This window comes from Hordeum vulgare, chromosome 2H (assembly GCF_904849725.1).
Source record: "Hordeum vulgare subsp. vulgare chromosome 2H, MorexV3_pseudomolecules_assembly, whole genome shotgun sequence".
Classification (NCBI taxonomy): Eukaryota; Viridiplantae; Streptophyta; class Magnoliopsida; order Poales; family Poaceae; genus Hordeum; species Hordeum vulgare.
This window is the reverse complement of record NC_058519.1, coordinates 25,329,449-25,356,396: the sequence shown is the minus strand read 5'-3', so window position 1 is coordinate 25,356,396 and position 26,948 is coordinate 25,329,449. Positions and strand designations below refer to the sequence as shown.

Here is a 26,948-nt window from a genome sequence, read left to right as displayed (position 1 = left end):
AACAGTGGCGGCTAAGCAACAACACCTAGCAAGCAGCATCCATAGCAGCGGCGCTAGCAGCAGAATAGGAGCAGCATGCGGCGGCGGCAGCAGTAAGAAGAGCAGCAACAGCAAGGCAGCAACACGCAGTAGCAACAGCCGTGCATAGCAGTAGTAGCAGCGGCCGCAACACAAGCAGCAGTAGCAGCGGCCGCAGCCAGCAGCTTGGAAGAGCAGTAGCAGCGAGCACAAAGGGGCAGGCAGCCGGGGCGCGGCCACGCGAAGACGAGCGCGACCGGACGCAGGGGAGCACACACAACACACACACACGCACGCGCGGCGAGCGTCGGGTAGTGGCGGCCAAGGCAACAGTAGCAGTCAACTTCAGGAGCGAGGCCACGCACGGACGCGCACGTACGTACGCGTACATTTAGACGAACTCGGGGACAGTAGCTACGGCGACGGATCGAGGGGGAGACAAGGGGAATGGGGATGGCGCTCACAGGTAACGGCGGAGGACACGTTTGGCAGGGCGAAGGAGCTCCGGTGAGGTAGATCGGGCGACGTAGTGATGGCCGTGAGCGAGGAAGACAACGTCGATCCCGGTGGTGCAGCGCTCCTCTGCTCGCGATGGTGGTTGTAGTCGAGGCAGTGGCCGACGGCGGAGAAGATGGACGAGGTCTCATGGCACGGGGAGGCTGTTGGCCACGACGACGACGGCCATGGCGGCTGCAGCTTTGGGCATGCAGGAGGAAGAGGGGGTCGAGCGAGGGCGCGGGAGGAAGGATCGAGGGGAGGCAGGGGCGGTAGGTGGGGCGCGTGGGGTGCTGGGGGTACGGGGGTTGGTGAGGTGACGAGGGGTGGCTCCCTCGTCTCCTAGCGACGCGACAGCGAACAGGAGAGCCTGGGGCGCTCCTAGGGTTGGGACGCCCTGCTGTAGCGAGGGGGCTGAGCCGGTTGGCTGCGTGGGCCGGCCTGCTGGGTCGGTGAGATTTGTTTTTTTTCTCTATCTTTTTTTAGTTAATTTTTTTTAGTTTATGTTTTATTCATTTATAGGCTCTAAATCATTTCTAAAAATGCATGATTCAACTTCAAAATCATTTGGGAATATTTGTAACTCATTCGACATTTTTATTTTTGCATTCGAAACTTCCCTCATTTGACTTTAAATTAGATATGATAATTGCTTTGCTTTTATTTAAGTGACAACTTATTTTAGATAAACTTGATGACGTGGGAGAATTAGTGTGTGATTATTGTAGCTTAATTTTCCCGGGGCGTCACACTCCCCCCCAAACCGAGTCCTACTTGGTTTGGTGGGTGGAGTCCCTCTTTCCTTTCCCACCTCCCCTTTTTTTCTCTTTGATTTTTCTTCCAATGCGCATAGGGCTCTTTTGGGCTGTCCCACCAGCCCACTAAGGGCTGGTGCGCCACCTTTAAGGCCTATGGGCTTCCCCGGGGTGGGTTGCCCCTCCCCCCCCCCCCCCCCCGGTGAACTCGCGGAAGCCATTCGTCATTCCCGGTACATTCCCGGTAACTCCGAAAACCTTCCGGTAATCAAATGAGGTCATCCTATATATCAATCTTCATTTCCGGACCATTCCGGAAACCCTCGTGACGTCCGTGATCTCATCCGGGACTCCGAACAACATTCGGTAACCAACCATATAACTCAAATACGCATAAAACAACGTCGAACCTTAAGTGTGCAGACCCTGCGGGTTCGAGAACTATGTAGACATGACCCGAGAGACTCCTCGGTCAGTATCCAATAGCGGGACCTGGATGCCCATATTGGATCCTACATATTCTACGAAGATCTTATCGTTTGAACTTCAGTGCCAAGGATTCATATAATCCCGTATGTCATTCCCTTTGTCCTTCGGTATGTTACTTGCCCGAGATTCGATCGTCAGTATCCGCATACCTATTTCAATCTCGTTTACCGGCAAGTCTCTTTACTCGTTCCGTAATACAAGATCCCGCAACTTACACTAAGTCACATTGCTTGCAAGGCTTATGTGTGATCTTGTATTACCGATTGGGCCCCGAGATACCTCTCCGTCACACGGAGTGACAACTCCCAGTCTTGATCCATACTAACTCAACGAACACCTTCGGAGATACCTGTAGAGCATCTTTATAGTTACCCAGTTACGTTGCGACGTTTGATACACACAAAGTATTCCTCCGGTGTTAGTGAGTTATATGATCTCATGGTCATAGGAGCAAATACTTGACACAGAGAAAACAGTAGCAACAAAATGACACGATCAACATGCTACGTCTATTAGTTTGGGTCTAGTCCATCACGTGATTCTCCTAATGACGTGATCCAGTTGTCAAGCAACAACACCTTGTTCATAATCACAAGACACTGACTATCTTTGATCAACTGGCTAGCCAACTAGAGGCTTGCTAGGGACAGTGTTTTGTCTATGTATCCACACATGTAAATGAGTCTTCATTCAATACAATTATAGCATGGATAATAAACGATTATCTTGATACAGGAATTATAATAATAACTATATTTATTATTGCCTCTAGGGCATAATTCCAACAATGAGGGTATTGGATACCGGTTCGGTTGCTAAGTGATTAGTAACACGAAATGAAAGCTACGGCATAAACGGAGACTAGCTGAAGGCGAGGTGACGATACGTGTTGGAAGTGTTTCCAAGGTTGATATGATCAAACGTCGCACGCTCCCTCTACCATCGGGATTGGTGTTAAACCTAAATAATTGTTATTTGGTGCTTGCGTTAAGCATGAACATGATTGGATCGTGTTTATAGCAATACGATTATTCATTTAAAGAGAATAATGGTTACTCTATTTTCTTGAATAATCACCTTCAATGGTTTATTGAATCTCGATCGTAGTGTTACACATGTTCATGATATTGGTGCCAAAAGATACGAGGTAATGATGATAGTACCACTTACTTGTGGCACTGCCGCTTGAGTTATGTTGGTATAAATTGCATGAAGAGGCTCCATGCTGATGGATCTTTATACTCACTTGATTTTGAATCACTAGTGACATGCAAATCATACCACATGAGCAAGGCCTTGTTTTCATTGAGATGAAAACAAGATAAGTAACTTGTTGGAAGTAATACATATTGATGTATGCAGTCCAATGGGTGCTGAGGCACGCAGTGGATATCATTATGTTCTTACTTCAGTGACGATTTGAGTAGATACAAGAGTATTTACTTAATGAATCACAAGTCTGAAATATTGAAAAGTTCAATTCTGTTTCAGAGTGAAGTTTGTCGTAACAAGAGGATAAAACTGTCTACGATATGATCATAGAAATGAATATCTGAGTTACAAGTTTTGGTACGCAGTTAAGACAATATGGAAATTGTTTCGCAGTTCATGCCACCTGGAACATCATAGTGTGATGATGTGTCTGAACGTCATAGCCACACACTATTTGGTATGGTGCATGCTATGATGTCTCTTATCGAATTACCACTATCGTTTATGGGTTATGCATTAGAGACAACCGCATTCACTTTAAATAGGGCACCACGTATTTCCGTTGAGATGACACAGTATACACTGAGGTTTAGAGAAATCTAAACTGTCGTTTCTTGAAAGTTTGGGGTTTCGACACTTATGTGAAAAAGTTTCAGTCTGATAAGCTCGAACCCAAAGCGGATAAATGCATCTTCATAGGATATACAAAACAGTTGGGTACATCTCCTATCTTAGATCCGAAAGCAAAGTGTTTGTTTCTAGAAACGGATCCTTTCTCGAGGAAAGGTTTCTCTCGAAAGAATTGAGTGGGAGGGTGGTAGAACTTGATGAGGTTATTGAACCATCACTTCGACCAGTGTGTAGCAGGGCGCAGGAAGTTGTTCCTGTGGCGCCTACACCAATTGAAGTGAAAGTTGATGATGGTGATCATCGAGCATCGGATCAAGTTACTACAGGCCTCGTAGGTTGACAAGGTCGCGTACTACTGCAGAGTGGTACGGTAACCCTGTCTTGGAGGTCATGTTGTTGAGCAACAGTGAACCTACGAGTTATGGAGAAAGCAATGGTGGGCCCAGATTCCGACAAATGGTTGGAAGCCATGAAATCCGAGAGAGGATCCATGTATGAAAACAAAGTGTAGACTTTGGAAGAACTACTTGATGGTCATAGGACTATTGAGTAAAGATGGATCTTTAAAAGGAAGACAGACTATGATGGTGATAAGTCACTATTAAGAAAAGCTCGACTTGTCGCAAAGATGTTTCCGACAAGATCAAACAGTGGACTATGATGAGACTTTCTCACTCGTAGCGATGCTGAAAGTCTGTTAGAATTATGTTAGTAGTTGATGCATTATTTATGAAATATTGCACATAGGATGTCAAAACATTGTTTCCTCGACGGTTTCCTTGAGAAAACATTGTATGTGATACAACCAGGAGGTTTTGTCAATCCTAAAGATACTAGCAAGTATGCAAGCTCCAGTGATCCTTCAATGGACTGGTGCAAGCATCTCGGAGTTGGAATATACACTTTGATGAGATGATTAAATATTTTGGGTTTGTACAAGGTTTATGAGAAACTTGTATTTCCAAAGAAGTGAGTGGGAGCACTATAGAATTTCTGATAAGTATATGTGGTTGACATATTGTGGATCAGAAGTAATGTAGAATTTCTGTAAAGCATACAAGGTTGTTTGAAAGGAGTTTTCAAAGGAATACCTGGATTGAGCTACTTGAACGTTGAGCATCAAAGATCTATGGAGATAGATCGAAAGCGCTTAATGGAAGTTTCAACAAGATGCATGCATTGACAAGTTTTGAAGGAGTTCAAAATAGATCAACGAAGAAGGAGTTCTTGGTTGCGTTGTAAGGTGTGAATTTGAGTAAGACTCAAAACCCGACCACAGCAGAATAAAGAGAATAGACGAAGGTCGTCTTCTATGCCTTAGCCGTAGACTCTAAAGTATGCCATGCTGAGTACCGCACCTGATGTGTGCCTTGCAGCAAGTCTGTTGAGAGGTACAGAGAGTGATCCATGATTGAATCACTAGCAGCGGTCAAAATTTATCCTTAGTAACTGATGGACTAAGGAATTTTTCTCGATTATGGAGGTGGTTAAAGAGTTCGTCGTAAAGGGTTACGTCGATGTAAGCTTTGACACTAATCCGAATAACTATGAGTAGTGAAACGGATTCGTATAGTAGAGTAGATATTTGGAGTATTTCCGAATAGCACATAGTAGCAGCATCTATAAGATGACATAAAGATTTGTAAAGAACACACGGATGTGAAAAATTTCAGAACCGTTGACTAAAACCTCTCTCATGAGCAAGACGTGATCAGACCCCATAACTATATGGGTGTTGGATTCGTTGGAATCACATGGTGATGTGAACTAGATTATTGACTCTAGTGCAAGTGGGAGACTGTTGGAAATATGCCCTAGAGGCAATAATAAATTAGTTATTATTATATTTCTTTGTTCATGATAATCGTTTATTGTCCATGCTATAATTGTATTGATTGGAAACACAATACTTGTGTGGATACATAGACAAAACACTGTCCCTAGTAAGCCTCTAGTTGACTAGCTCGTTGATCAAAGATGGCCAAGGTTTCCTGGCCATAGGCAAGTGTTGTTACTTGATAACGGGATCACATCATTAGGAGAATCATGTGATGGACTAGACCCAAACTAATAGACGTAGCATGTTGATCGTGTCATTTTGTTGCTACTGTTTTCTGTGTGTCAAGTATTTGTTCCTATGACCATGAGATCATATAACTCACTAACACTGGAGGAATACTTTGTGTGTATCAAACGTCGCAACGTAACTGGGTGACTATAAAGATGCTCTACAGGTATCTCCAAAAGTGTTCGTTGAGTTAGTATGGATCGAGAGTGGGATTTGTCACTCCGTGTGACGGAGAGGTATCTCGGGGCCCACTCGGTAATACAACATCACACACAAGCCTTGCAAGCAATGTGACTTAGTGTAAGTTGTGGGATCTTGTATTACGGAACGAGTAAAGAGACTTACCGGTAAACGAGATTGAAATAGGTATACGAATACTGACGATCGAATCTCGGGCAAGTAACATACCAAAGGACAAAGGGAATGACATACGGGATTATATGAATCCTTGGCACTAAGGTTCAAACGATAAGATCTTCGTAGAATATGTAGGATCCAATATGGGCATCCAGGTCCCGCTATTGGATATTGACCGAGGAGTCTCTCGGGTCATGTCTACATAGTTCTCGAACCCGCAGGGTCTGCACACTTAAGGTTCGACGTTGTTTTATGCGTATTTGAGTTATATGGGTTGTTACCGAATGTTGTTCGGAGTCCCGGATGAGATCACGGACGTCACGAGGGTTCCCAGAATGGTCCGGAAACGAAGATTGATATATAGGATGACCTCATTTGATAACCGGAAGGTTTTCGGAGTTACCGGGAATGTACCGGGAATGACGAATGGGTTCCGGGTGTTCACCGGGGGGGCAACCCACCCCGGGGAAGCCCATAGGCCTTGGGGGTGGCGCACCAGCCCTTAGTGGGCTGGTGGGACAGCCCAAGAAGGTCCTATGCGCCATAGGAAGAAAATCATAGAGAAAAAAAATAGGAGGTGGGAAAAGGGGGAAGGACTCCTCCTTCCAAACCTAGTTGGATTCGGTTTGGAAGGGGAGGACTCCTCCCCTTGGCTCGGCCGACCCCCTTGGGGCCTCTTGAGCCCCAAGGCAAGGCTCCCCTCTTCCCCCTATATATACGGAGGTTTTAGGGGAGATTTGACACAACTTGGCCACGACAGCCCGACCACATATCTCCACGGTTTTACCTCTAGATCACGTTTCTGCGGAGTTCGGGCGGAGCCCTGCTGAGACGAGATCATCACCAACCTCCGGAGCGCCGTCACGCTGCCGGAGAACTCTTCGACCTCTCCGTCTCTCTTGCTGGATCAAGAAGGCCGAGATCATCGTTGAGCTGTACGTGTGCTGAACGCGGAGGTGCCGTCCATTCGGCACTAGATCATGGGACTGATCGCGGGACGGTTCGCGGGACGGATCGAGGGACGTGAGGACGTTCCACTACATCAACCGCGTTCACTAACGCTTCTGCTGTACGGTCTACAAGGGTACGTAGATCACACATCCCCTCTCGTAGATGGACATCACCATGATAGGTCTTCGTGCGCGTAGGAAATTTTTTGTTTCCCATGCGACGTTCCCCAACACATACAACAACCACCGTGACTGTTGTAATTCAGCAGCAACCGCTGACGGGGCCGGACTCGTTGTCCTGCTCGCCCATGGGGAGAAGGCCCGGCAACGAGCCGTTGGTGCTCGTCAAAGGCACGGACATGGTCTGACGATGGTTCACGGCCGGCGAACGACGGTGGCAGCAGACGCGCCAGCCCGCAGCCAGCCACGCTTGCCTCCCGTGAGCGCAGCATCGGCCAGCGAATGCGGCCGGTAGCGAGCAGCTGACGGTGGCGTGTGGTGCGCGCTGGACTTCGCCGTTCCGGCTTCCCCAGCGCCACTCCGCCCCGCGCGGTCCCGGTCGTCCACACCGCCCCCACCCGCTCGTCTCCCGCGCCGCCCCGCTTCGGCCCGGCCGTCCGCGTCACCACACCTGGCCCTCTCCGCCTCCGCGCGCTCGCGCGGTCCCGGCCGTCCGCACCGCCCCTACACTCCTGTGCCGCGCCGCTTCGGCCTCCGCCCGCTCCCTCGGCCTCGTTTCAGCGGCGAGAAGGCCCCTCCGGAGGCTCCCCGAGCTCCATCGCCTCCTTGCCCGTCGGCCCGGCGGTGGAGGATGGGAATGGATAAGCCATGACGTGTGGTGATTGCCAGGGAGGTTTACGTAAAAGCGAAACGTTTTTTATCTTACAAAAGGACAGCGGGTTGATTTCTAGGAAATAGAGGGGCTTTTCTGCAAAACTGTCCCGACGAACGCAGAAGCCATCGGTGCTTTATTATTACTCGTACAAATGCCCGTGCGTTGCACCGGACGAAAGTTTAATATGCAAACATTTATTCCTATATCAACTGGTGCCTTTGCTGGAGCATGCCAAAAAGCAAAGCTTTTATGATGCCCTATACTACTGATAACACTGCAGGATTATGCAAGTGACACTAAAATATACAGATTTTCACTCCAAAAAGTGCACATTTCAGGACCTATTTTCTAGTACAAAATCATGAGCACTTCAAGGATTTTGCAGCCATACAAAACAAAGGGAAATATTATGTAATTATTTTAAAGCGCCTATTCATCCCTTCTAGGCGACATCCACGTCCTTTCAGATCGAACCTGGGTCTATTCTAGTGGGTCCCATACATCACATACACATTTTCAGTTAGGGTTAATTAATAATTAAATTGATTAGTTTAAGGGGGACCCACATGTCATTCTCTACTAAAATTAATTAATTAACAGATTCTATTTTACTTAGCTCAAGTTTATTTAACCTAATTAACCATCCCAACTAATTATCCTACTTAACTACTTTAACTAAATTAGATCGAATTAATTAGGAAGTTAATTAAGTCAACTAATTAATCTTTAAATAATTACTTAATAGAATAATTAATTAAACATTTGATTATTTTAATTATTATTTTTATTGCATATATTACTTTTATTTATTTACTTATATTTTAGCATGTTTTCATGAGGGGCCCCACCTGTCATTTGGTGGGGTGTGGGCCCCATATGCCATTCACTCGGGGGAAGTGTGCCCCCAAAAGTAACTAACCAAACAGGGGGTTAATCCCCCTGTCAACAGGGAGGTGCCCGGGGTGAGAGCAGGCCGGCGGGGAGGCTGGCGGCGCGCTGGGGATCACGGTCGCGACGGAAGGGGCCGAGGCGAGGGGCGGCGTGAGGGACGCGGCGGCGGGGGGTTAATCCCCCTGTCAACAGGGAGGTGCCCGGGGTGAGAGCAGGCCGGCGGGGAGGCTGGCGGCGCGCTGGGGGTCACGGTCGCGACGGAAGGGGCCGAGGCGAGAGGCGGCGTGAGGGACGCGGCGGCCGGAGCCGCGATGGGGCGCGGCCACGGGCGCGTGTGGCTGCGTGGGGAGCGCCGGGGTGAGCCGGTGCAAGCCGTGCGGGGCGTGGCCGGGGTCCGCTGGAGTGCAGTCGGAGGGGCGAGGGCGGCGACCAGAGTGGACGGGGTCAGGGCGCACAGCAAGCGAGGTCGGGCGGAGCTAGGGGAGGCGCGCCGGGACAGGGGAGAGGAAGATAGGAGAGGGGCCGGTGGATCACCACCGTTGGAGGGTGGCATCGGCGTGGGATGGTCCGGTGAGGAGGAGGAGGGGCAGTCCGACGGGGGACGATGAGGGAGCGCGACCGGTGGCGTGGGACGGTAGTGGCCCGGCGGGGGCTGATGAGGGGGGCGGCCAGCGGCGTGGGCTGGTGTTGGCCCGACAGTGGGGCACCGGCAGGGCTGCGGTACCTCAGCCCCGATCCAATCTGGATCGAGAGGGGAGGGGGAGGGAGTGGTTGGTGGGTTAGGGGGCGCGAGTGGGAGGCTCGGTGACGGACAAAACGGATTGCGGGTTGATTCCATGAAGACAAAAGGGTCTTTTTGCAAAACTACAAAAAACGGTTCGTTCTGGTCACTTATATCCGGACTGCGGGTTGATTTGGGGAAAACGCAGGGGGTTTTATGTAAAATGGCCGACGACGTACGGCAGAAACGCGCATTATTAGGGGATATATATATATATATATATATATATATATATATATAAGGGAGAGATATAAAAGATTTAAGATGGTGATGCCTCGAGTGATTGCAGGGGAGACGATGGAAAAAGTGTTTAGATCACTACTTTAGTGATCCAAACACTTTTATATTTCTTTGCAGAGGGAGTACTCTTCTGAGACTGAGTGGTCTTCAGTTGCAGCTTACGGCGAGTCAAGCCGGGCACTGCTTTCCTGAGCCAAGCTGTAGCTTTAACCTGGCTGATTCATGCTCATTTTTTGCACTTTGTAAGAATAAGTTTAGAAACCCCCAAACGAGCATTTGTTCCTTCTGAAACGAGTCTGCATTTTGAACAGTTGATGAAGCCATGTACAAAGTACAAACTCATTGAGACGGCCGGCTGTGAATTCCCAGGCACAGCGGAAATTGCAATTTGGGCAGCCGCGGCAGCACGCGTGTTGTTCAGGATCTTCCTGGCAGTGTTCCTCGAGTGGGTGGCGATGCTGAAGATGATGCTGGGGTAGCAGCAGCCAGCAAGGGCCTTCTGAGTTCTGACAGATAATGGATCCAAGGAGAAGGTAAATGGACAGTAGGTTCGATGCTGCTTGGGACTATTCATGGAGTAAACTGATGCTAGAGGAATCTGACTTCATTTTCTGCAATGCACTACAGGATGGCCAGCAAATAAACCAGAACACCAGCAAATTTAACAGAAAACACTCAAATAAAACCAGAAAACACTTAAATTTGCTGGTGTTCTGGTTTTAAGAAGATGATGCCTCAAGTGATTGCAAGAAAGATGATGAAAAAAGGCTATGGAGACATCTTCGAAATCTCAATGCATTCACGCGTGTAAATTGCAACACAGATCCTTAGCCGAGTGACACGTTCGTTGGTGCTTGAAACGAGTCAAGAAAAGGCGCTTGTTTCCTGAGCCATCATCAACATGTCTGATTCCTGTTTTCCTTTGTATCCTGTACAAGTTCAGAAATACCAAACGAGTTTAGCCGAAGGGCGGCCGCGAAATCCCAGGCACGGCGGAAATGCCAACTTGCTACTGTACAGATCTGCTATCAGCACCACTCCTGGAATAATACAGAAACACATGATACTATTGTCAACCTGCAGTAACAACGCACATATATGGAACCAATGCATCAAGATTGATTGATTCATGCAGAGAACAATCACGGAAGCAACGCTGTCAGTAAAACTAGCATCATGATTCAAGGATGTTGCTCGTGCTGAGACGGGCCTCACGCCTCCTCAACAGCAAGAAGGTTCACAATAGTTGATTATTCACGACCTTCAGAGCGAAACGCCTCACAGAAGAACGAAGAGAGAGCAAAAAAGAACTTGTACAGGCCAAAACTTTTAAGACGGTGTGTGCACAGGCTGGACAACCCGAGCCTGCGACAGGTTATTTTTGCACGGGTTTCCCGCATCAGGGGAACTTGATCGGCTCCGGTTGCAATGCCTTCTTCACCAGCTCCGACTGCTCCTGCACATGGACCGTCAAGAAGCCGGTGGCTGTGGCGGCCGAAGGCGCCCTGCCCACGTACTTGATGTCCTCAAAAGTGCCCCGCCCCAGGGTCTTCATGGCTGAGTACAGGCGGGGTGAGATGTAGCTGTATGCGCCCATGTTCATAGGCTCCTCTTGGCACCACACAATCTCCGCATCTGTGTAGGTAGTGCAGACATAAGCAACCATACAAGTACTAAATATACCCCCGAGAGAGAAAATGCAGCATACGAATTTGGACAGGAACAACTGCTAGCAGACCAGCAATAGCTGCTGTGAGCAATCAGCTACAGGTCAGGATTCAGGACACACAGTGGTGCTGGTGTCCTCCTGACCTATTCAGCACCAGCCCAGTGAGGTGATCCACTAGACCACAAGTGCCAAAACTCACTATGCTCTCTACAAGCATACTAGTAATAACAATACAGGTATAACAAAACCAAAGCTCACTGTGAAATAAGCAATGCCACCACAGACAATTTTGCAAATGTGAGGGGAACTAATGAAAAACGTGGCAAATGCAGGCATTCACAAAAACAATGGATTAAATTTTGAGGAGAAGGATTCATACTTGGATATCTCTTTAGCTCTCTCTGGATAAGGTCGTATGGGAATGGGCAAAGTTGCTCAACCCTGCAAATAGCAACATCGCTGCGCTCGGACTTTTTCCGCTCATCATCAAGTTCATAATACACCTGCAATATAACCATTTCAAAAGGGAGTTCATATTTGCACTCAACTGGTAATTTGTTTAGCTTGATTTGTGCTATAAGGGAACACATACTTTTCCAGAACATAATACAAGGCGGTTGATACCCTCCTCGACTTCCTTGTGATCGTTACGGTCCTTTATCAGGCGCTTGAAACGTGTTCCTTGCTTATCAAATCCTGGGTGCCCTTCAACATCATCAAACTCAGAGAGGTTGGATTTGCACTCCTTATGCCGAAGTAGATTCTTGGGGGCCGTCACAATCAGCGGCTTCCGGAAATCCCTATGTATCTAGACCCCACAGACAGAGTATAACAATCATTTCATGCTAGTAGCCACATAATGGCATCTGGAAAAACTTCAGAAGAGTGAAAATAAACTAACCTGACGACGCAGCACATGGAAATAGTTTGCAGGGGTTGTCACATTCACAACCTGCCAGTTACACTCCTGTATCTGCTTGCGAAGTGTTGGGTCCATCTCAGGTATGACAAAAGGATTGTCATCACTCATCTGTGGAACAAATTGATAAATCTCTGGTAAGCAACAAACATTCAAGAACCAATCATACCACTCATCCACAAATAATGAAAACCAAGCCATCACCGTAGCTATCAAAAGTTGTAAAACAAACCCATATTTTCTCGAATGGTGACAGGATATTTCAAACCGACAAACAACTAAAGCATGCTACAGAACTATCAAAGAACAAGGATGCGAAACAGGAGGTTGCTTCTGACTGGACAGGACCAATTGGCTGCATGATACAGAAAAAACAAGAACTATGTTCTGTGAATTACCTGAAGGAAGCGCTCCAAACGGGAGCTGGAGTGTTCAGGACCTTGGCCATCATAACCATGAGGCAGTAGAACAACAAGGCCAGTTTGGCGCAGCCATTTTGCCTCTCCACTACTCAGAAACTGGTCGAACATCACTTGTGCACCATTGGAGAAGTCACCAAACTGAGCTTCCCAGAGTACTAGCGAATTTGGGTTCTCCATGGAGTAGCCCAATTCAAACCCAAGAACAGCGAATTCAGAAAGTGAACTGCAAAAGGCACATTCATGTCCTCAATCCCAAAAAAAAGCAAGTTCTCCTTATTCAAATTGAAACTTATTACAGGTAAAACAGGAGCCATCTGAAAACTATATATAACTGAAATAATCTAAGTATGCATATGAAAGGTGACAAGCTAATAAAATTAAGTGGGTGGTTCGAGGCAGCAAGTAAAAGTAGAGCTTATCTAAATAATGGATACTTTTATCCATTCATGACTAAAGACAGGGGAAAGCAAAAGTAGAGCTTATTGTTCTGCTGGTAAGCTGAACAATTATATTCAAAAGCAGAGATGGGCCAAATTAACCTACAGACCCAAATATAGTTTCTCCATTTTTGTCTATGGACCACCAAGGAACAGAAATGATCTTATAAGCTTCCAAATTTAACAAGTGCAGATAATATTCAAGCAGCTAGTAGGATGACATAAATAATAGTTCCATTAGCAGACTTACCTGTTGCTAACAGTAAACAGCTCCTCATTTTGATTCATCACAACATGATCAAGTGGGCAGTACTTCGCCCCAGTTTCCTGGTCATGCACAACCGAATGACGGTGGCTAAAAGTTCCCCTTTCGACATCCTGTCCACTCAGCCTAACATGGTTGCCTTCAACTATGAGTGCTGCAAATGCAAGGGCTTCGGCAACAGCCCAGTCAATACCTTCGCCACTCTCGATCATTGCAGCGCGCTGCTCAAAAATCTTCTTCACTGCTCTGTGGGGCTTGAAGCTTTCAGGCAGAGAAGTAATTGCTTGCCCAACACGTTTCAGTACCTCCGGCTTAACCCTGCAAAGCAGGCATTTCAACTATGATGGATGATATAACTGTTGAAGACATAAACTACAAGCATAATCAACACAAACAGTGATGTTACCCGGTGTTGCGGACACGTGAAATCTGCTCAGGTGACTTGAAGCCAGTCCAGTAAGCCGAGAGCCAATCCCTCTTGTTGGGAACATAATCCTTGCTTTTAGCGAACTCTTCATTCAGGATCCGGTTCACTTTATCATGGATCCTATCAACATCTTCTTTGGCGACTTCACCTGTTTCAAGCAGTTTCTGTTCGTAAAGCTTCAATGAACTGGGATGGTTCTTGATGACCTGCCAAAGAATAATTTTCATCAGAAACAGTGAAACACAGAGAATAATTTTCATCAGAAACAGTGAAACACAGAGAATAATTTTCATGAAAAACAGTGAAACACAGGGTGCTAGAAGCACAAAGCATCAATATCAGCATAAAAGCACAAGTATGATGGAGACAGGGATCGGCCAGGAACACGATATATAGGGTAATCAGGTGCGGCTGAAAAGGAATGATCATTGAGCTGTGTACTTTATTGGTTAGAAACCTAACTACCTAAGCACAAAACATCAATATCAGCATAAAAACACAAGCATGATAGAGACAGGAATTGGACAGGAAAACGATAGAGAGGGTAATCAGGTGCGGCTAAAAAGGAATGAACATTGAGCTGCATACTTTATTGGTTAGAAACCTAACTACCCAAGTGGAAATGATCAACAACATATGCAAAATACACAGATTCGGTAGCATGGGGATTACCTGATACATCTTTGGCTGTGTGAAGGATGGCTCATCAATTTCATTGTGTCCAAAACGACGGTAGCAGATCAGGTCGACCACCACATCAGAATGGAAAGTCTGGCGCCACTCAGCTGCAAGTTCGCAGACACGTACAACAGCCTCCAGATCATCACCATTAACGTGGAATATAGGGACATTCACAGCCTTGGCCACATCCGTACAGTACTGGGAAGACCTGCCGGCTCTTGGATCAGTTGTGAAGGCAACCTGATTATTGACAACAATGTGAATGGTTCCTCCAGTGGTGTAGTTTGGAAGGGCACTCAGATGGAGCGTCTCATAAACCACTCCCTGCCCAGCAAAGCTACCATCCCCGTGGATAAGAATGCCCATGTTCTTTGTCCTGTCATCATCATTGGAGTAGAACTGCTTTGCACGCGTCTTGCCAATGACAACAGGGTCGACAGCCTCCAGATGACTGGGATTGGCGACCAACGACAAGTGGATCCTCTTGCCACCACGGGTTGGCCGGTCGTAGGAGGTACCTAGATGGTACTTGACATCACCGGTTCCAGTGTAGAGCCCGTCCTCACCTTCGACAGGCCTCGTCCCTCCAGCAAACTCACTGAATATCTGAGACAGGGGCTTGCGGACGACGTTCCCCAGCACATTGAGCCTCCCCCTGTGGGGCATGCCAATGACAATGTTCTCGACACCGAGATCGGCGGACCTGTCGAACATCTCCTTCATGCCGGGGATGAGCGTCTCGCCGCCCTCGAGGCCGAACCGCTTGGCGGTGGCCCACTTGGTGGCGAGGAAGTTCTCGAACTGGGTGCTCCAGATGAGCCTGTCGAGCATGACGAGGCGGCGGTCCCTGTCGTACTCCTTGGGCGCGACGGTCTCGATCTTCTCCCTGAGCCAGTTGCACTTGTCCCTGTCGGGGATGTGCATGTACTCGAAGCCGATGGGGCCGCAGTATGCGCGCTCGAGCTTGCTGAGGATCTCGCGGAGGGTGAGCACGGGGCGGTTCTCGGAGAGGAAGCCGGCCATCATCCAGACGCCGAGGAAGAACTCGCGGTCGAGATCGGCCTCCGTGAAGCCGTAGAGGGCGAGGTCGAGGTCCTCGGGCACGGCGCGGTCGTCGAGCCGGAGCGGGTCGAGGGCGGCCTTCATGTGGCCGTTGACCTGGTAGGCGCGCACGAGGAGGAGCAGCTGCATGCTCTCCTGGATGGTCTGGCCGGAGAGGCCCGCGCCGGGGGAGCCGGCGGCCTGGCCGAGGAAGTTGCGGAAGAAGTTGTCCCACGACTCGTCGACCGAGGCCGGGTCCGCCTCCCACGCGCGCTGCAGCTCCTCCAGGTACACGCTGCTGGTGCCGTCGAGGAAGCTGTCCGTGAGCCTGGAGAGCGGCACGGCCCGCGGGACAGGGGCCGCGGCCCTGCGGCGGATGGCGGAGGTGTGGAACCACGCGGATCGGGCGCCCGGGGTGGCGCTGGCGGCGCGGGCGAGGACCGCCCGCCGCGCGGCGTGGCGGGCCAGGCCCGTGGCGGCGCGGAGCCACGTCATTGCCGCCTCCTCGTCCTCCTGAATCGAATCGGGCGCGACGGGGTGAGCGAATCGATCGAGGGGCGGGGCCGGAAGACGGCGGATCGGGGGTATGGGGATCAAGGGGGGCGTGCGTACCTTGTGCGGTCAATGGCGGCGGCGGCGGTGGCGGAAACCCTCGTCGGAATCGAGGAATGGCGAGTTTATTTTGCCTTCCTTTTTTCCCCTTGTTGTCTTGGGAAAGGGTGCAGCCCCCGATGCGAACGCGACGCTGTACGAGGCGAGGGTGGAAAGGGACGAACGGAATGGGTTCGGGTCAAAAGCGGTGGCCGGTGGGCCCACCACTCCGGTGGGGTCCGGTGGGGTCCGGTGGGCAAGGGTTCCGGTTCAAAACGTCTCGTGGGTGCGCGTTTTTTTTCTTCTTCATGTTAGAGTTTAATTAATTATGTAATTAATTAAGTTAATCCCTACTTGTAACCGCACGCACTATGCGGGAACCGACATATGCGGGAACCGCCTTTCCCTGTCATATAAAGTTCATCATCAAGAATAAAGTGGATAGTTGTTTTCCATTACATCTCTCTCTTTTCAATTATAACACGTAGCACTGCTTCTTCGAGAGCGCCTTCGACGAGAAGAGATAGACAGGAAGAAGAAAAGCTTTCTACGAGGACAATCCGATGGAAGAGGAATTATGCCTTGTGGACAGTGCTACCACAAACTCCATTCTGAGGAAGTTGAAATATTTTCAGACTCTGAAAAAGATGAATGGAGATATTTTGACAATCGCTGGACGCGATACGGTAATTGTTGGCACTGGACGTGCCATATTTACCCTTCCAGATGGTACACAGGTGACAATTGAGGATGCCTTGTTGTATCCCGATTCATCCCGTACCCTCATCAGTTTTCGAGATATCCGTAAAAATGGTTTTCACATTGAAACTCATCAGGACAACAAAGAAGAGTTTCTATTCTTCACAAAAGATTACGGATATGGCAAGCAAGTACTTGAAAGAATTCCTTCACTATCGTCCGGACTGTACTATACGTACATCAAGCCCGTAGAACATGTTGCTTACAAGGTAATTTTTCAGAATGTTAATGCATTCCAAACTTGGCATGATCGCCTTGGTCACCCCAGTGTTGGGATGATGAGGAAAATTACTAGCAATTCCATTGGTCATAATTTGCTTGAGTCAAAGTTTCCTCGGTCATCAGATTTTGTGTGCACATCCTGCGCCACAGGGAAACTAATTTTGAGGCCATCACACCTTAAAATACAAGTTGAACCGCTTCAGTTCCTTGAACGCATTCAAGGTGACATTTGTGGTCCTATCCAACCATTATCTGGACCATTTCGGTATTTCATGGTTCTGATTGACGCATCTACACGATGGTCACACGTGTGCCTTCTATCCACACGAAATCATGCATTTGCCAAGATAATGCAGGAAGTAATTAAGTTACATGCCCATTATCCAGAAAATCGGATTAAATCAATTCGCATGGACAATGCTGCAGAATTCTCCTCACGTGCTTTCAATGACTATTGCATGGCCTTGGGGATAGAAGTTCAGCACTCTCTCCCATACGTCCATACTCAAAATGGTTTGGCTGAATCTCTAAATTAAAATGATCAAACTCATTGCAAGACCTTTGTTAATGAATTGTAGCTTGCCAACTTCGTGTTGGGGTCATGCAATTTTACACGCTGCTGACTTAATCCAATTGCGACCTACTGCATATCACAGTACTTCCCCTCTGCAATTGGTACGTGGAAATCCTCCCAGCATTTCCCATTTGCGTAAGTTCGGATGTGCTACGTACGTCCCAATCTCACCACCACAGCGGACATCCATGGGCCCACACAAGAAACTTGGGATCTATGTGGGGTACAAATCACCATCGATTATCAAGTACCTAGAACCTCTTACTGGGGATCTATTTACAGCCCGTCACGCTGATTGCATTTTTGACGAGGAACATTTTCCGGCATTAGGGGGAGATTTCAAGTACCAGAAAGAATGCCCGGAAATTGATTGGAATGCCATTGCCATTTCAACCTTTGATCCACGTACTCAAGAGACCGAACTACAAGTTCGAAAAATTATTAATTTGCAACATCTTGCAAATAATCTGCCAGATTCATTTACTGATCTAAAAGGTGTTACAAAATCCTTGATTCCAGCCAGGAATGCGCCCGAAAGAGTGGAGGTACCAACTAAAACCACTCAACTCCATGTTCCTAAAAAGAGGGGGAGTAGTACGGCCGCTGACCCGGAACCTGCTTCTCGCAAGCAGCAAAGGAGAGAGAGGAGAAAATCCTCAAAATCAGTAAATGCAAGTCAACTCAACGTTGATGAACACCTTATGGGTATTTTTCATCCAGTAGAAGGCCAACCTTCACAACCCAGCTCCAGTGTGCACAAACTAGCTGGAACATCGGAACACCTAGACTCAATCGTATTGGGAAATAACGAAGAGTCTCTAGGGGTGCAAGAAATTTCCATCAACTATGTTGATTCTGGAGAATCATTTGACCGCAAGTCTACGACTGTCGACATATATTTTGCTGAAGAGATTGCAGATATCCTTATCACTGATCATGATCCAAAGTCTATCGTCGAGTGCCAAAGGCGCTCCGACTGGCCTAAATGGAAGGATGCAATCCAAGCAGAAATTGCCTCGCTTAACAAAAGGAAGGTATTCACTGAAGCAATACCTACACCTCCCAATGTTTTCCGTGTGGGATTCAAATGGGTTTTCCTCCAGAAACGGAATGAGAACAATGAGGTGGTGAGATATAAAGCAAGGCTCGTAGCACAAGGTTTTACGCAGAAACCCGGCATTGATTTCAATGAGACATACTCTCAAGTAATGAGTGGAACAACTTTCCGATATCTTATATCAATGGCAGTACAAAATCGTCTATCCATGCAGTTGATGGACGGCGTGACCGCATATCTTTACGGGTCACTAGATTCGGACATATATATGAAGGTTCCTGACGGTATCTCTGTCCCGAGTAACAATGCAAAAGGCAACATATATTGTGTAAAGCTGAATAAGTCATTGTATGGCTTAAAACAGTCGGGGCGGATGTGGTACAACCGACTAAGTGAGTTCCTTCTTCTGAAAGGTTACTCCAATAGTGATGATTGCCCATGTGTCTTCATCAAGAAGTCCTCTACAGGATTTTGCATCATTTCTGTGTATGTTGATGATCTCAACATCATCGGCAACGCACCAGATATTGATAAAGCACGCAATCACCTAAAGATGGAATTTGAGATGAAGGATTTGGGTCAAACCAAATTTTGCTTGGGTCTCCAACTCGAGCACCTTACCTCAGGAATAATGGTACACCAAGCTGCCTATATCCAGAAAATATTGGAGAAATTCAATATGGACAAATCCTACCCATCTAAAACTCCCATAGTGGTTCGATCTCTAGACGTAGAGAAAGATCCGTTCAGACCAAGGGATGATGGTGAAGAGATTTTGGGACCCGAGGTTCCATATCTCAGTGCTATTGGAGCGCTTATGTATCTTGCAAATTGCACAAGACCCGATATTGCATTTGCAGTAAATCTACTTGCTAGACACAGCGCAGCTCCTACCAAACGCCATTGGTCGGGAGTCAAGAATGTCTTTCGATATCTCCAAGGCACAAAGGATCTTGGTCTATACTTTCAATTCCAGGAAAAACTGGACTCTAGTATAATTGGATATACAGATGCTGGCTATTTATCTGATCCCCATAATGCCAGATCGCAGACCGGTTTTGTGTTCCTACATGGTGGAACTGCTATATCATGGAAGTCTTCGAAACAGACCCTAGTTGCAACATATACCAATCATTTTGAAATAATTGCTTTATATGAGGCATCACGTGAATGCACGTGGCTTCGCAGAATGATAAACCACATACAACAGTCATGTGGAATTGGTTCTATCGAATCACCTACCATTATCTATGAAGATAATGCGGCTTGTGTTGCACAGATGCAAATAGGATACATAAAGAGCAATATCACTAAGCATATTGCCCCTAAGTTGTTTTATCCCCATGAACTCCAGAAAAGTGATGAAATCAACATCTTGCAAGTCAAGTCATGTGATAATCTCGCTGATCTTTTTACAAAGTCTCTACCAGCTTCAACATTCCAGAAATACCTTCATGGAATTGGTATGCGACGGCTCCGAGATTTGCAAGAGTCAGGGGGAGTACCTTCCTGAACTGTTCCTGTTCAAAGCCTCATATTACACTCTTTTTCCCTTTATGAGTTTACTCTAGAGGTTCTCATCAAGGTTTTTAATGAGGTAATATCAACATAAGAACACATGTCATACTATCTGTTTTCCCCACCGGGGTTTTTAGGAAAAGTATATACGACATGTTTATTGTCCTCTTATTCTATGGATGCATTTCATATGGAGTTAACGGAGGCAATAACCATTATATGCGGTATCATTTTCTCCTTATTTTCCCACAGGGTTTGAAGGACTTTTAGCTGCATATACTACACCACTCCTTATATTTTTCCCACAGGGTTTTTGAAGGAGATTATTACAAGATGATGAACACGTTCAAGGACAAGTAGAGATTAGGGGGAGTGTTAGAGTTTAATTAATTATGTAATTAATTAAGTTAATCCCTACTTGTAACCGCACGTACGATGCGGGAACCGACTTTTCCTGTCATATAAAGTTCATCATCAAAAATAAAGTGGATAGTTGTTTTTCATTACATCTCTCTCTTTTCAATTATAACACTTCAGAAGAAAAGAGCCGTGTGGCAGGCCGCTCCCCGACGCGGAGCCGCGTGGTCATCCGGAGATGTCGAGGAGTTTAATAATGCCTTCTCTTCGGGATATGTCAACTTATCTTCGAATTATTGAGATGGTGCCTTGTCTAGTCGTTGGCGACGACGGAACTGAAGTACATATACGCATGACCAAAGGTTGCAAAAAGATATCTTACATAAATGTATTTTTTTTGCATGATCCGTATATGTGATGAAATGTCTTGCATGCGTATTTTCAAACACCCACAGCTTTTCATTACGTCTACTACTCGTAAAAAGGCTTGTGCGCTGCAACGTGAAAAAGAATACCACAACTCTTAATTTATAAAAAGATGGTCTATAATTTGAGTATTTGTAGCTACGACCCTAACAAATATGATTTTAGCCTACAAAAACGCAGTTCAAGATTCCACATGTCTTTTATTTAAATACGACTTGCATGTAGATTTAATACGTACAAAGAAACGGTCAAGTGATCTTCAATTTCGTCTCTAATCCTGATTTTACTAAAATGTTCATCCACAATCCAAATCAGTACCGGTATGAAAGCAAGACGGGTAATGCATTATTGATTAAGATTGCATCCTAGATAATATATTTAAAATTGTTAACAGGTAAATAACATCATCTTCAGGTTCTACATATTTTTCTAATCAAAATGCATATATAACATGTTAAATTTGGAGTTACGGTTTAAAAAATATGAGTATTTTAAAAAACATTTAATATAAACTATATGGATTTAATGTCAGAAACATCAAGGGGTTTTCTATAAAATAGCATGAAGTACTGAGAATACCTATTTCTTTATTAATAAGTATAGATAAACTTCAACGAAAAATGCTCCTACAAAACAAAACTAAATAAAACAAAAAAAAGTCAAGGAAAACAGACGACCAGGCTTCACCCAAATTTGAAAAATCAAAAAACGAAACTAAAAGTCATCCCCGTGTCACGATCAGTTTTCTCATCAATCATTTGTCTCTAAGGACATTTTTCCTTCCCCTCTGTTGTGTGATGTCGGAGCACGCGTGTTTTTCTATTTCTTTATCTTTTCATGTGGCCCTTAACGTATTACTATAGTTCATTTTAACCTCATAGGCAACAATAAATGAAATACCCCCCCCCCCCCAAAACTCTGCGGACCATTAAAAACCTAAACGAGAACATAGAAAGACCCAACCAAGCCACCATTGCCTTTCAACTCCATCTTCTTAGTCTTAGTGAGTCACAGAGAGCTCCATCGACCTCATCGTCGGAGATACAACGGTTCGAAAGAAGCAGTTACAAAAACGCAACAAACCTCTAGCAACAACACACACCACAATAAGAGGAACTGCAATAGAAACCTACCGCGAGAGGCATGACATAAAGAACACTCTTGAAGAATGTTGATTGAGACCGGCCCATGAACAAAGCTATTGAAGATCTTATATCAGCCAGCGCGGAGTGGTGGTACTCGTCACTGTTCAGATTGGATCTTCACTGATCCAGATATCCGTTGTGTTTCCTGGCGTTGCCGGCGTGGCCGCGGATGAAGCTGGTGGAGGAGATTCAGATAAGGGGAAACCCATTGGTCGGCCCTGGCCGACCGCGCTGCCGACGACGCTCAAGAGCGCCGTTGTTCTTCCTGGAGACGTCGGTCTACGTCTGCTCCTCCACTGCCTACCTCACAGCCTCTCGGGTGAAAACCCTAACTCATGTGGGCGGCGGCGGCGTCCTTGACGTCGTGACCTTCCTGAAGGCGTCGCCTTGAGGGATGTGTGGTGGTGGGCACTATGTGGGTCCTGGACGGTTGCTGATGGTGGGTAATGCTTTGGGGGAAACCCTAAGATCTGACTTGCCAGATCGGACGATGGCGGTACTGTGGTGCCGTTTTTCTCTTGGGAGCATCGTTTGTGGAGCAGCGCTGGATGACAGAGGCAGGAGATGGAGCGGCTTCATCTGGCCCGAAGATTTGGTGGAACTATCAAGTCATGCATGGCCGACAGGTGCTACGCTGAGTCATGCATGGTTGGTAGGTGCTACGCATGACAGTTCTTCTAGAATCTTCGTGTCTGGACGAATGAGTGCAGGGCGGTGGCGCTGTTTGACGCCATGGTGGCGTCGATCATCTTGCACGGAGCTTTCGGTGGAGATGTCAAGGCATGCCTGGCCGACAGGTGCTACGCTGTGTCATGCCTGGTCGGCACGTGCTACGCACGACAGATCTCCCAGAATCTTTGCGTCTGGACTGACGAGTCGTGGTGGCGTCGACGGATGGACAAACTGGCAAGGATGATACGGATCTCTCTCCTGAAGATGGGTCAGCGGCCTGATGATGGCGACGTCTAAAACGTGTGCATGTGGTGTATGCTTTAGGTCTGTTGCACCGGTTGTGGGTTCCGGTACGTTATGTGGATGGATCGGTGACGACATCGGTTTTAGATATGGGGAGTGAGAGCATTCCATATTATCGAGTTTTGTAGGTGTGAATGGTGGCTTCGGATGGTTTGATGTATGTATTTTGTTAAATCTATGTTGAATAATTAATAAAAATGACCGTATGCATCGATTGATGCAGAGGCCGGAGATCTGAACCTGCTTTTCCAAAAAAAAAATGTGGAACCACCTACAGAAAGGAAGAACACCTATCCAAGTCTTGAAGAAGATCGTAGGCACTGCCATACCACTTTGACACTCACCGAGATTCAACACTTCACTTGATTATTCACATCGGTTAATAAAATGTGGTTGCCCTTATCCATGGGATCACACCCCTCACAAGCATGTGTCGGCATCGGAACGAGCACCGCCGGGACGGGAGGAGGCCGATAGAATTTACTCCACTGCCACGCCTCAACATCGTCGCTAGGGTATACGACTAAAACCTATACATGAAAAGAAAGTATATTACACCCCTAACGAAGGAACGAGATCATGTCGTCCCTTGATATCTTTGTATAAATGTGTAGTACAAAAATAGACATATTTCTATACGCATTCGCAAAAGAGAAGGGTTATTCGTCCCTTGGACAGTTCCTAAGCCGTCCATTCTTGATTGACCAAACAATCCATCAAGCGTGCCGGCTTTTGCTCAACAAAATCCGCAGTTGACTTGGCAAAAAGGCTTCAGAGGACGATACTGACATCTACAAAATGTCCCCTCGCACAAAAAATAAAATGACAGAGAAGAAATCCACACCACGCCCACTGCAGCTCTCAAAGGACGCATCCAAGCAGCTGAAACAATCCACAGGCGTACCATCCGATTCACCGGACCCCAACCAAGTCAGACTCCTCCCACACGTACCGTCTGATCGCAATCTCCCACGCGTACTACAGCTAAATTGAGATTCAAAAGCTACTATAGCATCTACAGAAATCCAGTGACTGAGGTAGCAAGTGACGAACAGCCTCATGTCTGCTACCGAAACTTCGCCGCCAATGCTGAGTGTACAGCCAGCGACGCAACGATCGACACGACACGATGATCTTTCTGGAAACACCCAAAAAACGAGTGAGCTCACTTCAGGTTGTTCTATCATCCCTGGTCCTGCGTTAAGGCACTCGTACCTCACCGTTTTAAGGTCTTCGGCTTACAGTGTATATACAGTCTTCAGTTCACCAGGAGAGAAGAGTTGCTGGTGTCTCAGTCAGGCCTTGGACCAAGGCCTCACTCATCCCGGACGGTTATGGCCGATGCCAAGAAGATCCTGAAGAAGGCAATTACAACGGGAGCGATTAGACATCCACATATAGGCTTTATATATCATCAAGAAATAAAACAAAATTATGCATTAATAGACTTCTCAACTGAACGCGATATGGGTTGTACAGGCAGGTGCCAAACATAAACGCGCGGCTCAGGAAAATAAATTCTGGATGCATCATGTGCATGGATAAAACCTGCATCTTAGAACTGCGCCTACTGCAGATAGTTAGTAATTTTCTAGTACGAAACCAGTCAGAAATCATATCAAACACTTGGAGGACTCAAAAACCTTAACCATCATGTCAGTAAGCACTGGAGGCAGCACATGGCCCTCTCTGCAAGATTTCTAGTTTATTTGATTTTTATAGCAACCTTGGGTTAGTACAGATCTCACGACGTTCTGTGACCTTCTGTGGCCTGGCCAGATCTCCAAGATTTAACATGGCATTGTATCGTATTGGTAATCTGGTTTGGAACTACATATTGTGTGCATCCCTTGAAATTCATCGTTTCTTCATCAAACAAGACTGCCGTATATAGTGCCAATGTAACATACTTTCTATTGGGAAGATCCTAACTAAATCATTTGTTTACTCAGGAAATTTTTACACTTCGGCATCAATTCATCAAGTAATACACTGCAAAGCTTCTTATGTGAAAACACCTAGGGGAAAACATACTATAACAGATTTTCTAGTCCACAAAGCTACAGGCAGAGCAAGAGACCATTATCCAAGTCTTAATGAAGCAACAGGTGACAAGACAAAGGATGGACTCTTCCTTACCTGACAAGCTTTGTTCTTAGCTCTTGTTTCAGCTGTGCTGGGGATATCATGGTTTGGCTTGTTGAATCTCTTTTCCCGTCGATCACATGAACCCCAACCATCTGAGAACCTGCCACTTCTTCATACACAGAAGAAAAAAAAAACAAGTTAATATCACCAAGAACTGGAGAATCTGCAAAAGCAGAAGGAGTTGCAATTTGCAAATGCATACAAAACAACATACTGCATAGACGCTCTGACAAGAAATTCAGCACGGTTGACATTGTGGCTGTCATCAAATTCAATAGAGTGGTCCTTGATTTCAAATGAGATATTGTAGAAGCACGATATTTTCCTCCACCCTGAGATGGGTTAGAGAAGTTAGACAATGAAGATTAACTCTATAAACAGAACCCACAGTCAGTCACCGCACTGTAAAAGCACAGACCTGACTTCTTTATGTATGGATTCCCACTGATCACGGTGTAGTCGCTTTTATCTAGAATCTGAAACCAAAATGTTGGGAGAGAAGTGTAAACCATAGACTCCGGGCTTTCCATCGCAGGTAAAAAAGGCGAAGAAACTACACTAGCATGTAATGTAGTAAAAGAGAAACATGTGCCCCTATGTAACGTACTACTTGGAATAATTTCTATCACTATTATATTTTTTTATCTCGAATACTGCAGAGTAATGATCTGATCAAGCTCTCTTGATTAATTTGCCACCCCTAACAATAAGAGTAAACCATAGATCTGAGCTTTCCATGGCAAGTCAAAACTGGGGAAGAAACTCACAACACTGGCATGTACAGTAATGTAGAGAATGCCGCAACGACAATTCCATAGAAGAGAATTACGTTTGTTTCCCCAATGTAATGCATCGCCCGAAATAATTTTCAAACAACAGCAGCATACAATCTGTATCTCAAATATGCATGGGTAGTGACCCGATCAAGCTTTCTCGGCGAATTTACAACCCCTAACGAGAAGAATCATCGCCACGAAAAATCTCTGACGAGGCGAGTGTATACCTAGAGAGAAGTATCGAGAGACGGTATGGAATGGGATGGGAGAAGTGATAGCGTACCGAGACGGCTACCTCCTGGTACTTCCTGAAGCTGGCGACGGACGCTGCGGCGGAGGGGAAGAGGCCGTGCGCGGCGGCAGCGGGGCTCCCCGCCGCGCTGGGCTCCGTCACCCAGGGCAGCTCGGGGTGCGGGCTCTGGACGAGCATCAGCGGCCTGGAGGGCGGGGGAGAAGAGGGCGACGGCGGGGGCGGGAGCGGCGTGGCGCGGCCGCGGGCGTGGGCGTGGGAGGCGACGCGCGGGAGCTTGAAGGGGCGGGCGGGCTGCGGCGCCTCGCCGCGGTGGGGGTCGTCGTCGGGGGCGGGCCACAGGGAGATGGCGGGGGAGAGCGGCGGCCTGGGCAGCGCGCGGCGCGAGGCCTCGGCGACGGCCGTGTCGACGGAGGCCCAGAGCGCCGCGTCGTCGAGGTCCCGGTCGTCCATGGCGGTGGTGGAGGTGGGAGGCGGGATGGAATTGGGGATTGCCGCACCCTCGCTCGCTCGCAGAAAAATCCAATTCGAAATTTCGAGAACGGGAAGCGGGTGGCTAGCTGGGCCT

General features: G+C 47.1%; 2 protein-coding genes and 1 pseudogene across 5 annotated transcripts; all 3 read right to left on the bottom strand.

Annotated features, from left to right (window-relative positions):
• Positions 1-7,212: 7,212 nt before the first annotated feature.
• Positions 7,213-7,804, bottom strand: LOC123424573 (annotated as a pseudogene).
• A 3,076-nt stretch (positions 7,805-10,880) lies between these two features.
• Positions 10,881-16,092, bottom strand: LOC123424572 (2-oxoglutarate dehydrogenase, mitochondrial-like). The gene is made up of 8 exons (XM_045108204.1): positions 14,533-16,092; positions 13,840-14,066; positions 13,419-13,751; positions 12,708-12,954; positions 12,292-12,420; positions 11,983-12,198; positions 11,770-11,893; positions 10,881-11,356 (listed from the first exon to the last, which is right to left on the bottom strand). Exons 1-8 carry the CDS (start codon positions 16,075-16,077, stop codon positions 11,121-11,123), a joined length of 3,057 nt encoding a protein of 1,018 aa, XP_044964139.1. The 5' UTR covers positions 16,078-16,092; the 3' UTR covers positions 10,881-11,120.
• A 7,459-nt stretch (positions 16,093-23,551) lies between these two features.
• Positions 23,552-26,833, bottom strand: LOC123429350 (wiskott-Aldrich syndrome protein family member 2). Of its 4 annotated transcripts, none has more exons than XR_006622652.1 (6): positions 26,414-26,833; positions 25,773-25,830; positions 25,569-25,686; positions 25,346-25,463; positions 24,427-24,561; positions 23,552-23,736 (listed from the first exon to the last, which is right to left on the bottom strand). XR_006622652.1 is itself a non-coding variant. In XM_045113395.1 (5 exons), the coding sequence occupies exons 1-5, from the start codon at positions 26,831-26,833 to the stop codon at positions 24,526-24,528; spliced, it is 750 nt and encodes a 249-aa protein (XP_044969330.1). In that variant the 3' UTR covers positions 23,738-24,525. The 4 variants fall into 4 exon arrangements, 2 of the variants coding, with proteins under 2 accessions (XP_044969330.1, XP_044969331.1); XR_006622651.1 differs by lacking the exon at positions 23,552-23,736 and adding an exon at positions 23,738-24,344; XM_045113395.1 differs by lacking the exon at positions 23,552-23,736 and having other exon boundaries at positions 23,738-24,561.
• Between the last annotated feature and the right edge of the window lie 115 nt (positions 26,834-26,948).

What these genes read in the sequence shown, in the direction of transcription:
- LOC123429350 (XM_045113395.1), bottom strand. Translation starts at nt 26,833, where the DNA reads ATGGACGACCGGGACCTCGACGACGCGGCGCTCTGGGCCTCCGTCGAC. An exon ending in TCCATACATAAAGAAGTCAG is followed by an intron (nt 25,687 to 25,772) that starts GTCTGTGCTTTT and finishes AACCCATCTCAG; the next exon opens with GGTGGAGGAAAATATCGTGC. An exon ending in CTAAGAACAAAGCTTGTCAG is followed by an intron (nt 24,562 to 25,345) that starts GTAAGGAAGAGT and finishes TGCCTTCTTCAG; the next exon opens with GATCTTCTTGGCATCGGCCA.
- LOC123424572 (XM_045108204.1), bottom strand. Translation starts at nt 16,077, where the DNA reads ATGACGTGGCTCCGCGCCGCCACGGGCCTGGCCCGCCACGCCGCGCGG. An exon ending in TCACGTGTCCGCAACACCGG is followed by an intron (nt 13,752 to 13,839) that starts GTAACATCACTG and finishes CCTGCTTTGCAG; the next exon opens with GGTTAAGCCGGAGGTACTGA. An exon ending in TTGTATTATGTTCTGGAAAA is followed by an intron (nt 11,894 to 11,982) that starts GTATGTGTTCCC and finishes GTTATATTGCAG; the next exon opens with GTGTATTATGAACTTGATGA.